Source organism: Neolamprologus multifasciatus, chromosome 6 (assembly GCF_963576455.1).
Source record: "Neolamprologus multifasciatus chromosome 6, fNeoMul1.2, whole genome shotgun sequence".
Taxonomy (NCBI): domain Eukaryota; kingdom Metazoa; phylum Chordata; class Actinopteri; order Cichliformes; family Cichlidae; genus Neolamprologus; species Neolamprologus multifasciatus.
The window spans coordinates 30,211,549-30,227,905 of NC_140444.1; the positions used below are offsets into that span (position 1 = coordinate 30,211,549).

General features: G+C 43.2%; 1 protein-coding gene and 1 long non-coding RNA gene across 2 annotated transcripts in view; both read right to left on the reverse strand.

Annotated features, from left to right (window-relative positions):
* The window catches only part of LOC146517292 (uncharacterized), a 378,392-nt gene that overhangs the window by 92,528 nt on the left and 269,507 nt on the right, over positions 1–16,357 (reverse strand). The window lies entirely within an intron of this gene.
* LOC146517297 (uncharacterized) lies at positions 9,878–11,359 on the reverse strand. The gene is made up of 2 exons (XM_085164278.1): positions 10,752–11,359; positions 9,878–10,606 (listed from the first exon to the last, which is right to left on the reverse strand). The coding sequence occupies exons 1-2, from the start codon at positions 11,121–11,123 to the stop codon at positions 10,097–10,099; spliced, it is 882 nt and encodes a 293-aa protein (XP_085020404.1). The 5' UTR covers positions 11,124–11,359; the 3' UTR covers positions 9,878–10,096.

Consider the following 16,357-nt stretch of genomic DNA (forward strand, 5'->3'; position numbering starts at 1 on the left):
TATGCCTGACAATATTTTCATGGACCGGCCTTTAAGGTGTCGCGGATAAATACAACAAAATCAAACTAGCACCGGTACCGAAAAAAAGAGAAAATTTATTCATAACACACGTGAAAAGACCCAGGAAAGCCGAGTAAATGATAAAAACGATAACAAAATAACGCTGAAAACCGATAAAAACCCTGAAAACTATACATTTCACACCTGAGCCTCAACTCTCGCGGCCCGGTACCAAACGACTCACGGACCGGTACCGGTCCGAGGCCCGGGGGTTGGGGTCCGCTGCTTTACAGCTTCATCAGATGATATTGAATGCCTCATATGAGTTGTTATGCGCCATTTAGAAACCTTTTTCTTCCAATCAGTCTGGTACAGGTTGTGCTTGAAGAGCTGGACTCAGTTTAAAAAAAACCTGCTGTTATTGAAACTGCTCAGTGGTTTGCAACTTGTGTTGAACCCTCCATTTTAGGTAAGCATATTATAGTTAATGATAAACGTACCTACTGGAGAGTACTTGTCGAGCTGTTTTTATTTAACACAGAAAGGATCCTGTAAGTATACCCCATTGTCGTCTTGTATGGACATCCTGACCTTGTTATGTTGCTAAGCTCATCATTCTGTTTGCTATTAGCTGAAAGTATCAAGCATTTGATTTGGGTTTCCTTCATAGTCTCGTTATTTCTCTTTTATTTTGTTCTTGCAGTCTAAAGATATCCTGTTTTAACTTGTATTCAGCCTTTCTTTGGCCACATGCTTTCAATGACATGAGCGCAACACTCAGAACCAACTTCATGTGAGACCATGAAGACATGGGACTGCATTGGACATATACAGCGGCCCTATTTTAACTTAAGAGCACAGCTGTTTGTGTTAGTCAGCCTCATATTAGATTTTGTGATTATGCTAAACTATTTCCATTTTTCATTGCTTCTTATTTTTGTTTTTATTGTTTTTTGTCTTTAAACTATTTTTTTTTTTTAAAGCTGCAGATGATCATCGATACGTTGACAGAAAGGGGAGGGTGAGGACAGTCTTCGGACAGTCAAAGGACATTTCATTTGGTCTGCTGTTCCTTCTGTGTGTGTGTGTGTGTGTGTGTGTGTGTGTGTGTGTGTGTGTGTGTGTGTGAGAGAGAGACAGAGAGGGAGAGAGAATCAGTGTGAAGGAAAAATGTCCTCCACCGAAGCTTGCAGCACTGTTCTGTGCTGGGGTGGAGTGATGATGAATGGACCCACTGCTGACTAGTAAAAGTGGTGCATTACTGAAAACCAAAGCTACATACATGGAGACAAAAGGTTAGCCACATAGAAAAAGTGTGAGCAGCACTTGAAAAGATTATAAAATGTGAGCGAGTGTACTGCAAAAGAAAGCAATGCAAGAAATGACAGAATGTCCTCAGATGTGCAGAGCCTGTCACCATATTTCAGCTGATTGAATTCACTGCATACAACATTGATGTTTTGATTCACTTTCACCACTCTGTTCGGCACTATTTTCAGCAGTATTTTATAACGTTCACTTTCTGGATAGTATGGCAAAGTCAAAAATGATAACGTTAGATATTAGCAGCTGCTCTAGCTACTAAAATAACAAATTTAGGTTTTGGGTTTGACAGTGTTTCTAGTAGATATGGCAGATAGGTTGGGCATTGTGGTGGGGCGTGGTCTGCGGTGGCGTGCAGGGAGGGCGGACGCACCTGCACGGCATCCGCAATCACGCCCGCCACGTTAAAAACACGGGGACTCAGGTGTGTGTGGTGTTTTGAATAAAGATGTCTGAAAACACTGATCCCTGGACCCGCCGTGCCTTATTCCTGCCACAGTGGTGCCGAAACCCAGGAGGCGGCACGGCGGGTTCTTATCGGAGCCAGGGAGTGGAGGAGCTGGCCCAGAGGGTGGCCGAAATGGCGGCCGCCCAGCGGGAGCAGGCGGCGGAGGTGCGTCGCCAGCAGCTAGAGCTACAGGACCAGTCCGAGCGCCACCTGCAACGGATCGGGGAGCTGGCGGCGCTGCTCTGGGCCTGGGCGCCACCCCCACAGGTGTGTACCAAGGACAGTGAAGCGGTGGAGGAGCCGCGTGGGGCACCTGAGCAGCCGGAGGGGGCAGACGAGGCGCGCGGGGATCTGCGCCTGCCGGAGGAGGGGGAACAGCCGGGTGAAGGGCTGCTCCTGCCGGGAGCGGTGGACGAGCCGCTCCGACCGGAGGCGGCAGACGAGGCGCGCGAGGGTCTGCACCGGCTGGAGGAAGAGGAGTCGCGGGAGGGGCTGCCGGAGCCGCTCCCGCCAGCGCCCCAGCCAGCGGCGGACGAGCCGCTCCCGCCAGCGCCCCAGCCAGCGGCGGACGTGACAGCTGCAGAGAGCGGGAGTGGCTGCGAATAAACCCACGTCTCTGAATAAAACGTTGTGCTGTCAAAATAATCGCCCAGCGTGTATTTATCGGGTCAAACGCTACAGGCATGAATTGAGGCTGCAGTTTGGGGAAGGCCTCTGAGGGGACTGGTGGTGGCACCCGGGCTGGGCAGATCCCCGTGTACAAATGAGAAGTAAATGAATTGATTAAGGGAGGGTGGTTAAGGAACAGAAAGATAAATGATCTCCAACAGAGATACTTACAGTTATTTCTGACAAGACGAAATTCCTATATGGTTCCTAAAAATACATCAGATGTCATTTGAACCTTTTTTTGTTATTGACAAAACTGAATTTATATTAAATATCTAGAAGAAAGTTAGGACCTAAATATATGCAAATTACTTACATGCATTTAGTGAATATTAGATTATCACTTTTTAATTAAATTGCCTGTTTTCCTAGACGATAACCATTTATCTTCATTTTGGTCCCACATTTAACTAACTCCAAAATGCTCCGTGAACTAACATTATCACCATCATTCATTCAAGGTTATTCATTGCCTTTGTAGGGCCTGTGACCATAGCTACTGTTTCATCTGCATGCAACACCCACATATAAACATTTAAGCAATGCAACAAAGGCCTTCTTTGGTGTAGAAGGAAACATTTTAAGCAGAGAAGGAGTAGCGTAAAAGTCTTTTCAGTGATCTGTATTTGAAGTTGGTCCTTCAGCATTCCCTTACACCTCATTGTGTTGTGCTCTGACATGTCTACGAGTAAGAGCACATTGCTCTTCAGCCTCTATCTTCCATGCACCAAATCCAGTCAAAGGCATTGAATCTGCGAAGTTCATGGACGAAAGAGTCCTTCTCTACATAAACAGATCATGGAGCGCAACGGAAGAAACTTTGGAGGCGTCACAAAGCAACATCCATTGAGTAAACTTGCTTGTCTAGTTCACCATATGTTCTAGACCACTGCAGGATCACACTAAAGCAGTGAGGAATGGTTTTACCGCTATTTAGATTGCTGCAGATAAGCAGACACATCTTTATGTGTCATACTAAAGTGTTCACCACTAGTGTTGGAACAAACATACTGGGGGGAACACTGTGAAAAAGTAAAGGCTACAAATTGACAATGATCCAGCCAACATACGGTCTGCAAACTGTGAGTACTCTGCACGTGGAGAGCAACTGAATTTCCTGTCACGTATACGCTACATATGAACATCAACATCTGGGAAATAACATTAAACCAAACGTGGCCTTAGGCTATGTAGATGTGCTGTGTTTAAAAGCAGGATTTGTTTCATTAAAATGGAGCTCAACTTCGGGTTGTCTCTGTGAGTGGATGTAAAACACTGCAAACACCCTCAGAAAATATTCCTTTAGCGTACTTCCCTTTGGCTGCCTGATGGCTGTATTCGCCATCATTTTCAGACTAGTTATCCTTTTTTTTTCCCTTTTTCAATATACATGTCCGCACACATACAAATGTATACTCACAAATCAAAGATTTTAACATGATCTACATGCATGAAGCTTAATTGTGCTGTTTATGATCACAGCTGTAAAAACAACCTCCGCTAAAGCTTGCCAGATTTATTTTACCGTTGCAGTATTTTTTTCAGTCTCTTCCTCCATCCAGCCAGTTGTACTTAGCTTGTTCCATCCCAGCCGAAGCTGTCCAGTCGAGGTGACTGAACGTAAACAAAGCCCGAAAAGGGATTACAAATAAGCTCACTGAGTATTTATCAAATGTGTTTGCCTTTTTTTTTTTTTGGAGATTGCTCTGCTGATTCTCAAATTCTTGTATCATGTCAACAGTTTGTGTTGAATGTACATTTCCCCCAAAATTACTTAGGGCAGAACACAACAGATAAAGCTCCCCACGGGAAACCTCTGTGGGACACCAGGGAACAAATGTTATGTATCTTTGTCTACAGTCTCTGAAAACAACATTCTTTCCTTTTGAGCTGAGTGAACAGGGAACCATAATTCTGGTCTAATTTATATGCAGACCTCATTTTACACAATAACAAATATGCTCGTGTGACATATTACAGGGAACATATGGAGTAAAAACTGCAGTAGTCCTTATTATGATTTTTCTGAGGACTTAGAGACTTATTTTACTGCAGATGGATGTGGTGGACTGAGGATGTAATTCACGATAGAACTGCACTGTTTGGTTTCCTCTGAAGGAGCCTTCATAGCATGTGATAAGTTCAAGTCTCGGATGCCTCCAGTGTCTTAACAGTGCGACTGTGGAAGTTGCCAAAATTCCTTTACATCTAATTTCCACAGGGCGGTCTTTTATTGGCTCCAGCTGCCAACTCTGCAGTATTCCCACCCACCTACCCGTCTCCTTCTACACACACACACACACACTAAAATGCCCCCCCCCCCCTCCCCACCTCCTGCACTGCAATCTAGCTGATGCAGGCATCTTGAAGAACAGAGCAATAGGTCTGTGTGAGTGCAGAGGTTTATTTGCATCCCTAAGTATGTATAGTTTGATAGAAAATAGAAAAAATAGAAAATAATCTTGATGTTTGATATTTTTAGATGTAGAAGTGGGACAGTACCAGACATCTCCGTTGTAGTTTTAATTAAATGTTTGTGATTATTTAAAATAACCCAAAACAAGTTCTTTTTTTTTTCTTTCTTTTTTTAGTAAAGATGAGTGTGTATGGTTTTTGATTGAAAAAAGGCCAATATGCTTTAGATGATGCAGTCTCATCCATCCATCGATTTTCTTCCACTTAAGGTTAAAACCTATCCCAGCTGTCATAGAGTGAGACGCAGGGCACATCCTGTACAGGTCCCCAGTCTATTACAGGGTAACACAGAGACAGACAACTATTCATGCCTACAATCAGTTAGCTTAGCATGTTTGCAGACTATGGGAGGAAGCCATGCAGAGTACCAGTGCAGGTAGAGTTAACATTTGTTCCTCTATAAAAAAAAAACACGTGTTGTTTGTGGCGATGTTTCAAACCCAGAAACATCTTGCTGTGAGCCGATGTTGCTAACCACTGCACCGATGTTTGTAGTTATTCATCACACGAATAGAAACTACAAGGACAAAGTCTCAAGTAATCTCAACTTTGAGTCTCACATTTTTTATTACCTAAAAAACATTTGGTCTCAGTTTATAAAGCACTTCAATTTTGAAGTGCTTCACGCAAGGAACAAGACACTCAAACCCTTTAACAGCAAGTAGAAAATGAACCACCATACAAGACATAAAACCAATTTAGTATAAAATGATTTTAGACAACATAACACTCCCACAGGGAAGCATTTAAAGAGAATATAAGGGGATCAATAACTATTAAATAAAATCAGCAAAGGATCTCTGGTAAGTGTGCGTCTTGTACAAGAGGTCAAGAACTTATTTCATTTGATTTTCCCAAGTGGTTTGTGGTGCTGATTTAGTTGCACTTTTAGATGCAGTATTTCTGCTGGAGGCTCTCAGGTTACATGCAGTCTCCTGAGAGACAAGAGCTCTGATATAGGAGTCTCCAAAGTGACAAGCAAAAACCAAATTCAGCTCTGAAACATACTCGCAGTGCAAAAGCAAGTCTTGTTAGTCTAATATTGAAAGAATAGGAGTTGATTTCTGTCAGGATCACTTTCAATGGATACATTCATGCTTACAAAGTGGCTACACTCGGAGGGAATCCAGCTTTTGGTCGTGTCCATCAAGCTGATTTGCAATAGTTGTGATTGGAAGTGTCTTAAACCATTTAAAAAATCCAAATATGAATCTACAGCTTTAAAAACGGAGGCCAAATTAAAATTACGAGAACTGTACACATGGTTAAACAAACTGATTTATAGACTGTTTTCAAACAACTGCCACAGAACAAATAGTAACAACAATAATTAATAAATAAATACGTCTGAAATGATGGCACACATGTGCTAATGTATGTGAGGTTTAAAAATAAGCCAGGCCTGAAGGCCGGGGTGAAAAAGGAAAAACACAAAAATGGAAAAGTTGAATGCTTGCATGTATAGACTGGCAGCAGCTGTTACACTTGCACCGCTGGGTCAGGCGGGTAATGTGCTGTGGAGGGCAGTGATGACATGCAGGTGATGTGGGATAGTTTGATGCTCATGACCTCCTTAGGTCACTTAGCTGCAGTGGATGAGGAGGAAATCTGTAATGTTCAAAGGAGGAAAGTAAAACACAGGAGACAGTGGAAAAGTTCATCCAGGCCAAAAGCATGCACGAGTAGGCAGTCAACCAGGCAGACAAAGCAGCGAAGGAGCTGGCAAAAGGCAGAACACATAGACGAGTCCGGAAGTCATGCAGGAAAAGGTCAACTATCAAGAAATGTGAGGAGAAAATAAACGTGTCTGGAAGTCCGACTTGTGAAAAGAGAATCCAGGACGTGACAGAAGGAAACCAGCATATTTATATACCCACACTGGAGAAAGATCTGATTGGATAATTGAACACAAGTGATTGAATACAAGCGAATCCTCAGAGCAGCGTAGATTATTACAGGAGTGTGGGGTAGAGACTGAGTGGGGATTACAAAATAAAAATAGAACGATTTAAAACAAACTCAAAACCATGACAGACAGGTCAAAGAAACAAGCCAACCCAGGTTTTGGCTGTGGACGGATTAAAGGAAGACTTTTTAATGAGAGTACAGCTTCAAGTCATTTACACTTCTGGGGTATTGATGTGCTCAGTTAAGTAGCAGTCGGAGTTGTTAATCAGTTTCAGCTGCTTTGTTGTTAAAGAAATTAACAACAAGGGCATAAGAGGAGCAACAATGAGACAAGCACCAAAACAGGAATTGCTTTTTCATCTTTTCTGACTGTTCTTTTTATTTTTATTTTATTAATTTTGCATTTCATACGTGCCATTTCCAGAATGTTTGCTGTGTCTCCTGCACAGTCTCAAGAGCAGGGAGGAGATTGCAAGAGACACACGGTTGCTTTAGGAGCGCTGGACATCACCAGGCCCGCTAGTGCTCCTTTGTTCAACTTAGGAACAGGATGAGCACTGCCAGAGCTACAAAATGACCTCCAGCAGGACACTGGTGTGAATGTCTCGAACCAAACAATCAGAAACAGACTTCATGAGAGTGGTCTGAGGGCCCAACATTCTCTAGTGGACACTTTAATCACAACCTGACACTGTAGAGCTCAATTGACATTTGCCATAGAATACCAGAACTGGCAGGTTCATCACTGACACCCTGTGCTTTTCACAGATGAAAACAGGTTCACCCTGAGCACATGTGACAGATGTGAAAGGGTCTGGAGAAGCCGTGGAGGAAGTTATGCTGCCTGTAACATCGATCAGCATGACTGGTTTGGTGGTGGGTCAGTGATGGGAGTTATATACACAGACCTCTACAGAGTGAGGAACAGCAGCCTGACTGCCATTAGGTTTCAAGATGAAATTCTTGGACCCGCTATCAGACCGTACACCGGTGCAGTGGGTCCTGGGTTCCTCCTGGTGCGGTACAGTGCCCGGCTTTATGTGGCAAGAATATCCAGTCGATTCCTGGAGGATGAAGGAGCTGATACCATTGACCCCCATTTTCCCTGAACTAAATCCAATAAAACTCCTCAAAATGTACTAGCTCAGGGGTCAGCAACCTTTAACAACCAAAGAGCCATTTGGACCCAGTTTCCACGCAAAAGAAAACACTGGGACATCTAAAATGAAGATAACACTGTATATATTTATTTTTCTACCTTTATGCTTTGTGTGAACAACTAAAGTGTGTTGCTTATGAAATCCATGAAGTGCTACAGAGAAAGTTACATTTTATTTATGTAATGAGCACATTTTGAACTCTTTAAGAAATATAACAAAAAGGAAAGAGACCCAGCTGAACTAAAATGATCCATGTAGCAAAGAAAAACTGTTGTGAGCCGCCACCCTTATATCGCCTTTGGGCTTTTGGAGCATAGCAGAGCCTTGACCTGAATTTTAAAAAATCAATTGGAAAAAAGCACTATGCTACTAAAAAAATGAAAAATAAATATTTGCAAAATTCTGCATAAATATTTGTTTGTTTATTTATATTTATGGGAGGCGTACGCACCTGAGCTACACCTGCAATCACGCCTCGCCGCCTTAAAGTCTGTGCTCTCTTTGCTGTTGTGTTGTTGGGCTGTGAGCTGAAAAGCTACAGCCGGCTGTATGCGTACAGCAACCGTGTGTGAAAAGTGGTCAGTAAAGAGATGCCGAAAAGCATGTTCATGGAAACATCGTCAGGTCTTTCGTGATATGTTTACAATGGAACTTCTGCTCCTGAACCTCTGCGCACAGTGAAGTCACTTTCATCTTTACGCAGGACTGTAAGCTGTCATCTGTGAGGCGGGAGCGGTGTTTGTTTTTAACATAGTTCGCGGTGGAGCTGCTGACATAATGTGGATCCGAAGATCCATAATTGGCCTACCTGGGGTTGAAAGTCTCGGTAAATGCACGGCGTTTTGGTGAGTATAGGGCTTTGGAGCGTGATGTCACGGGAGGTGGCCCACGCCCCCTTCCGCCATGACAGTTGGCCAGACACAGGATACAGCTTCACCTATGGTTCGTATGTGTTGTGTTGTCGGTTGCAACGTTAGATCACACGATCGTGAAGGCAAGAAGCTGGATGATGGGCTCTCTTTTCATCGTTTTCCATCCTGGAGGCAACGTGAGGGATCCCATGTATCCGATATTACTAAACAAAGACGTCAGGCTTGGATTGCAGCGGCGAGATGAGCGGATAGAGCTCTCTGCAATCCCCAGCTTTTTGTTGTTTTGCTCGCTGCATTTTCTTTCCGGTGAGTTCTAAATTAATTCATATCACTATTAAAAGGCTTTTAGTGTTATTTGCAATGCGCTGAGGTCATAATGAGATAAAACATGCTAATGTGTGATGCTGCAGAACCAAGTCATGTCGACTAAGTAGCTTATGATTTGGCATTATCGCAGGCAAACCAGCATATGAAATGGATGTAACAAATCCAGACTGGGCACCAACACTCCACACGGGCCTCTAAAAACATACTAAATTGCTATCATTGTACACTAATCCGCACATAACTTCAATATGAATCACACACCGGTCATTGGAATATTGGTGTACATTTACCTTATGTGTATGCACTAATTTTAACTTACAGGCTTTCGTTATGCAGCTGCAGAGTCTGAAGCTGTGCCCCGTGCAGAAGTGATCGATGAAGATCTGACAGAAGACCAACAACAAAATCACAATGTCATGGAGGCAGTGGACAGCAGTTGTGTTGGACAAGTGGAGGTTGAGGTACCAGCTGCAAATGTGGACAGTGGTGATCGGGACAGACAGCATCACGGAAGCTAAAGGGCATTGTGTGTGCAGTGAACAGGGCAGAGCAGAAATAAACACAACACTGCTTGATAAGATTGTTAAGGTTTGCTGTGTTTTGGTGAATATGTGCCCCAGTGTGGTTGTCAAACCAGGGCCAAATGAAACTTGCTCTTGTTGAGTATTCATAAAGCTCATTGTAAATAATTGTGTGAAGTAGTTTCAATAAAACAGAAAAGAATAGTATATTTGTTTGTTTGTTTTTTTATTCTTGATCTGTTCACATGTACTTAGCAAGTACATAAAAATGAAATGCAAACTATTTACATGGCAACACACAGCTGGCATCAATCTTGAACCACAAAATGACACGTTACAGGCTATTTAAGAAACTTTAGACAGTGCACCTGAAGTTTAGGAAGGCCAAGGGACTCAGCGTCTTTGACATGCCAGGGATTGGGGTAATGTGGGTGACTGCGTAGTGTAGTTGGTGTAATAGTTTTCCATTCCACTCAAACTCACTGCTTTGCTGTGTTCCTGCAGTGTATCCAGTAATGGTGACAAATCCTCCAGCGTTGCAATAGGAATCCGCCTTTTTTGCGATCGCCTCCTTTTGCCTCTCGATGCAGAGGGTGTGTTTATGATTTCATCAAGACCACGTTTTTGGGCAGCTGCTGAGGAGAAGTCAATGTTCTGTGCAACCTCGGGCTGTATCTTGGTCATATTTCCGGGGATTACCCAATATGCAGACTCGTCTGTTACAGTTCTGGTGCCTCTGATACACACTGTAGCCTCGACTTTAAACAAAAGAGCAGCGACATGGGTGCAGGCCTCTGCAACTCCGGCCATGCATGTGCAGTGAGCAGCCTCAACCCTCCCATTGGTGCTCACAATGACCCATGGCTGTAATGCAGTTTCATTCAGTTGTTGTGAGTCCAGTACCTGAAACACACAAAAGCCACTTTTAATAAAAGGTCTGTAATTAACCAAGGCTAATATAGATGGGTTGGCTGTACGAGTGTACGTGCAAAGCAAAAACTGTAACAAGGAAGTTGTTTAGAAAGTTATCAAGTTCAAACCGACTTACCTTTGTCTTAACGACAACGTGCTCGCAGCGTGGAGGCTTAAAGATGGACAAATCTTGCACCCAGCCGTTTGTGAATTGGATGTGGGCCTCCAGGGATTTATAATTCTTAAACTGGTTCGCTGTGTATGCGCTGACTCCACAGACAAGGTATGAGAAGATATCGGGATAGGACAACGGCGGTAGGTCGTCTGGGTTTCCACTCCACTTCCTTATTTCATACGGGTCCACATTACCGATGCACGCAATTTTTTCAAAGTACCGTCTCTTGGCGTCTGGGCGCAATCGGTCGCGATACAGCCCTTTGTCTTTTGCGCTGATTTTGAGCATGGTTCTGGCAGTCCCGATTCCAACACTCCAGCACTGTGCGCTCATTTTGCTTTCTGGCCTACTGACATGGCGCCGCGATCCCACAATGCACTGCGGCGTGACGTCAACTCCAAAGCGAGTGTGACGCTTATTTTGAGCGACGAAAAATAATAAAATATAATTTTATTTTTATATTTCAATATCACAATAATCTTTCAATTTAGAACTACAAGTTTAAAAAGAACTAATACAAAAAAAAATACACTTCAGCTAAATACTTGTAATTTATTTTCCCAAACCACACTGAGGACTAAGGAGCTGCATGCGGCTCCGGAGCCGCATGTAGGGTTGCCAACCGTCCCTTAAAAAAACGGAATCGTCCCGTATTTAGAAACAAAAGTACACGTCCCGTATTGAGCTAATAAGGGACGCACTTTGTCCCGTAATACAGTGAGAATCAAAAGTAGTCTATAAGTTTTAATGTAATTAACGCTTTGTTTGAAAACATAATTCCCAGCCCCGCCCCTGCTTTGTGACCAATGAGCTGACAGCACACTTATGACAATTCGAGTATGACAATTCAGATTACCGCTCATCTCATTGGTTGAGGAAAGGTCGCTTGCGGAGACAATACCGGAAGACAACAGATGACCACAACAAAAAGCATGGCCAACAGGGAAACAAACGCCGACACTGTGGTGCAAGTCTCAGACGACAGTACACCTGAAGCTGGGCAAACACTGCGATTTTCAAACTGCACGATTGGCTCGCATGGGTTATAAGTTCGTAGGTCACGATGCAGGTCTCACACTATACCGCCCGATGCTCTGACGCGACCTGAGTCACACTGTGCCTCCATAAAATGAAGGTTATAACAGAAAATCTGTCGCTCGCTCTCCCTCTCTGTCTTTCACTCACACAGACACACACCACCATCAACTTTGCTAAATTACTAATGACAAACATGATCAGGCAGCTGTGATTGAGCAGCAATGTAAATCCAACTATTTTCACGGTTGTTGTGGTCGTGATAATTTGGTGATGCCACATCGAAAAGGCTCGGATGAGCTTTCCAAAGTTCTACAAGTTGTGCCTCCATCGCTTGAGTCCAGATCACACGCTGCACAGCCGTGCTGCTCCGTCTTTTTCACCGACGTTTACGTGTTTGCGCGTGAGCAGTGTGAGCGACTGCGGTGACACCCTCACGAGCGATTGATGATCGGGAGCTGGTCGTGAGGTGTTAATCGCTTCTCGTTACCCCACGTATACTACACGATGCACGATGAAGGCCAAAATCGGGCCGATCACCAAATTGGTCGCACGACTCAAAAATCGGCTCAAAATGGGCCAAAAATCGCACAGTGCGAGCCCAGCGTTAGACCAGCAATGTTTGTTCCTCTCAGAGAAAGAAAAAAAGGCTGCAAAAGTGCAGGGAAGAATGGGAAAAGGAAAACACCTGGCTGGAAAAGTGCACGATAACATCTATAAAGCGCACTGCACTGTGTGCCGGCGCACTTTTTCCATAGGCGTGCTTCTAATGGTGGGCACATGAAGAACATGAGGGGCGTGAAAGCTCGGGGAACCCTTAACCAATTTTTGTCTACCAGGCCACGGCAGAACCAGATATGGTATGTAAACACTGGTTTGTTTGTTTTTAAACCCTCTGGTTAAGGTTAAAATGGGCATGTGCAGTGAATATCAGCGCTATGTGGCCAGAAGTGTGATAATATAATTTATTTTGTGTAATAAACAACTGCAAGGATAGATGATTACAACAAATAGATGAGTAATACATAAAAGTAATACATAGATGAATAATGATGATGAGTTATGATGCGTAATCATGGGAACAAGTGGGTTTACAAACGGGAGCAAAAGCTGAAATAATGCCTCTGCTGAAGCCAATTGCACTAAATGCACTAAATGTGCACTGTTACAAGAATATTTTTCTTTCTATTGTTTTCTATTAATTTATATAATTTTAAGTTAAGCAGGACAGAGTTCTTTTAAAGAAAGATTTACTTTTATTATCAAAAGTTAAGCATGACAGGCTTCTGTTTAAGAAAGAGACGTGTTTTATTGTGTTAATGTTGTCATTTTGAGCTAAAAATAAATGGCTAAATGATTTTTGTTTCCCATGTGTTGATATCACAAAGAATACGCATCTACTTAAATCAAATTCAAGTCAAATGGTTAAAAAAAATAATTTCACACACAAAAAAAGAGCTAAAAAATTCACCACACTGGGAAGGGTGAAGACAACTGGGTCGCCCGGCCCTGGCCACGAGGTGTCCCTTATTTATTTCTCAGGGAGTTGGCAACCCTAGCCGCATGTTGCCGACCCCTGTACTAGCCTGTAACATCTTTGATTTTCGGGGTGTCTTTTAATTCCTAACACATCCATATCAGTTTAGATATCTGGCATGATTTTTTCCCCAATTGTTACTGAAGTGCAGTATATAAACAGGACATTCACTCATCTTTATGGAACAGAAATAAATTGTGTAAGATACTGAATAGCACTGCTGTCATGTTTTTGCAGTGACCAGACCCAAAGAGCAGACTCAGACCGTGGCTAAGGGTTTCAAAAGGTTTATTTATAGAATTCAGGGAATTAACAAAGGGCAGGCAGGCTATGGCGCTGAGCCCTTTTCCATCAGCTAAACTCAGGAGGGCTCTCCAGACAGGGAGACAGATGAGAGCTGGCTGATTATGGCAATTTGTGAAGGAGAATAGTGAAAAGCCTCCGAGGCCTTACTTGCTAGACTGGATGATGACAGAGTTTGAAGAGTTACAGGTGGGCAGACAGACTTCTAGGAGACTTGAGGTGTGTTCATGGGCAGGCAGGTAAACGATAGGTGAGCCTTAGTTTCCACAATGGCGAGCTGGTTCCAAAGACCCTGACAACTGGTAATTTCTTTGCTCCTAAAATAAAAAATAGTTAAATCCAAAAGTGTCTGCTTTAGTTCTTTGTGATAATAACAGGGGGGAAAGCACTAACTTAGCATGGACAGACTGCAGTAATACATTTATTATAGCGACTAATTTGTTACATTTTTATTCATTAATATTACATAGATATCTGCTGTTCTGGGACTGAACACACTGAAATAATAAACAACCACATTAATATCCAGATACAAGGCAACAATACTTATGGCCTCTTTCTTTGTTTCCACAGTCCTCTGAGATTCTCCACCTTTTATTTGTTCCCTTCCTCTCCCTGCATCCCACCTGCCTGACATCACCGTCGCGCTTTCTCTCCCTCCTCCCACAGAGCGTGTTTTATTTTGTTTTTTGTTTTTATTCCTACTCCCTGTCTATTCACTTGGATCTCCCAAAGCAGTTTCTTGATGCTTTATGTTTGTGTGTCAATCAAACCACCCTGTGGATCGAACGCCTCTGTGACTGGTCATATCCCACCTGATGCCTCACATAAGTGGGCAGACAGCTCCATGGACACACACACAAATCTCTCTTTCATATCACAGCGAGTGGAATACTGTGGTGCTTTATGGATTGAAGACATGTAAACTAGACTTTTTAAAAATACATTTCTTGTATGCGTCCATTGTGTGTGGGGTGTATCCCAACTCTTACTCTGTGTCTAGTGCGATCCAGCAACCCTGAGCAAGTAGTGAAGAAAATGAATGCACGGATGGATTATATCCACACAGGCACCACACTTTTGTGAAATGACAGTTAGCATCTATTTTGGGTTCCACATTAATAACTTAGTTTTTTCTTTGCTGATGATATTGCTGCTCTCTGCCCTGCAGACTGTTTTGAATGTTTTGAAACCTCGGGGGAGAGAATTCAGAAAATGATGTGACACACGCATCTCCTCCCCATCAGGCTTATCCCACAGAGACTGCTTATTTCATTAATTAGTAAGCACAATTTATTTTTAATTTCTCCTCTGATTGTGGCTTCTTTATGCATAACTGGGTGCCTCTGCATCTTCTTTGTCCCCCCTCCTCCCCTTGTGTGCACAAGCATGCACGCCTGTAAACTAATATTGTTCAAATATTCCCCGGGGCTCCAGAGCACTGAAAGCCTGAATCAGCTATTGGCTCTGTCCTCATTCATTAGAAGGGTATGAAATCATTATCTTATTGATTCTTCTCATTAACCTTTCTCTCATCTGATCTGTAATGTCGTTTTCTGTCCCTCTCTGAGCCTTTTCTCTGCAGCTTTCCTCATTTCGCCTCCCATGCCTACGTTCCCCCCATCACACTCTTCTTTGCACTTTATGAACCTGCCATGACCACAAATTTCCTTCTGCATTTCCTCATGCCTGCTCTTTCTGAGCTATTTCACCTTATCTTTCATCCACTCATAAAAACCACAATAGACACTGAGGTAAAACACTATGTCTGGATGACCTTGAGGTGACCTCTTTTTGGCTACTGTGGTGTGACTAAATACAGTTATGTTTTCAATTATGTGAATTAATTCAAAAGGACGAGGATGATGGTTACGGTGATGTCTTAAATAATGTGTTTAATGGACATTGAAAGCATTCTATATGGCTCTTTGAATTACACTCGTTCATATCTTTCATTGTCATTAACTGCAAACCTGTAAAAGCTGACATTGCTGCCAATCGGGTAGCAAGAAAGAGATTTTTCTCGGTGTCAGCTTCCTAACCTTTTGCAGTTTGCATGACATTGAACTTTTCGTGTATATTTTGATGTTTACAGCTGTGGTTGGAAAAAACACCCCACTGAATGTGAAACGGCTTCCTGTGAACTCCTATCACATTTCTCTCAACAGATGGCAATGAAGGGCACATCTGCGGGCACTTCTGCTGATTTACATCGTACGCCGTGTGTGTGTGTCTGTGTGCATGTGCAGGAGTCTGAATTTGAGCATTTGCGTCATCTCGCAGGGAACGCTGCATCCACGGGTCGACTGCTGGAGGACCGACGCAGGTGGAGATGCTGAGGACGGCGACTGAATACCCAAGAGAGACGGGGAGGGACCGAGTCAGAGTCTGACAGATAAAAAAAGACAGTGAGGAGGGAGGTGTTCTCACCCGGTGAGAGAGGGGAGATTGTAGGACCATGAAAGGAAAGGATGAGGGAGGAAGAAAAGGAGGGAGCTAGGAGAGACAGTGGACCGAAACAGGCTGAATTCTCTTGGGGTTGAAAGGATGAAAAGGGAAGAGACAGTGACAGAGAGAAAGGGGAGCTCTTATGTCACTCTGAAGAGGAATTGTCTTCTGTTTGACCTTTTCAGACAAATTCACACCCTTTCATTCAATCCCTCTTGAATCTCACCCACATACAAAAAAAGAA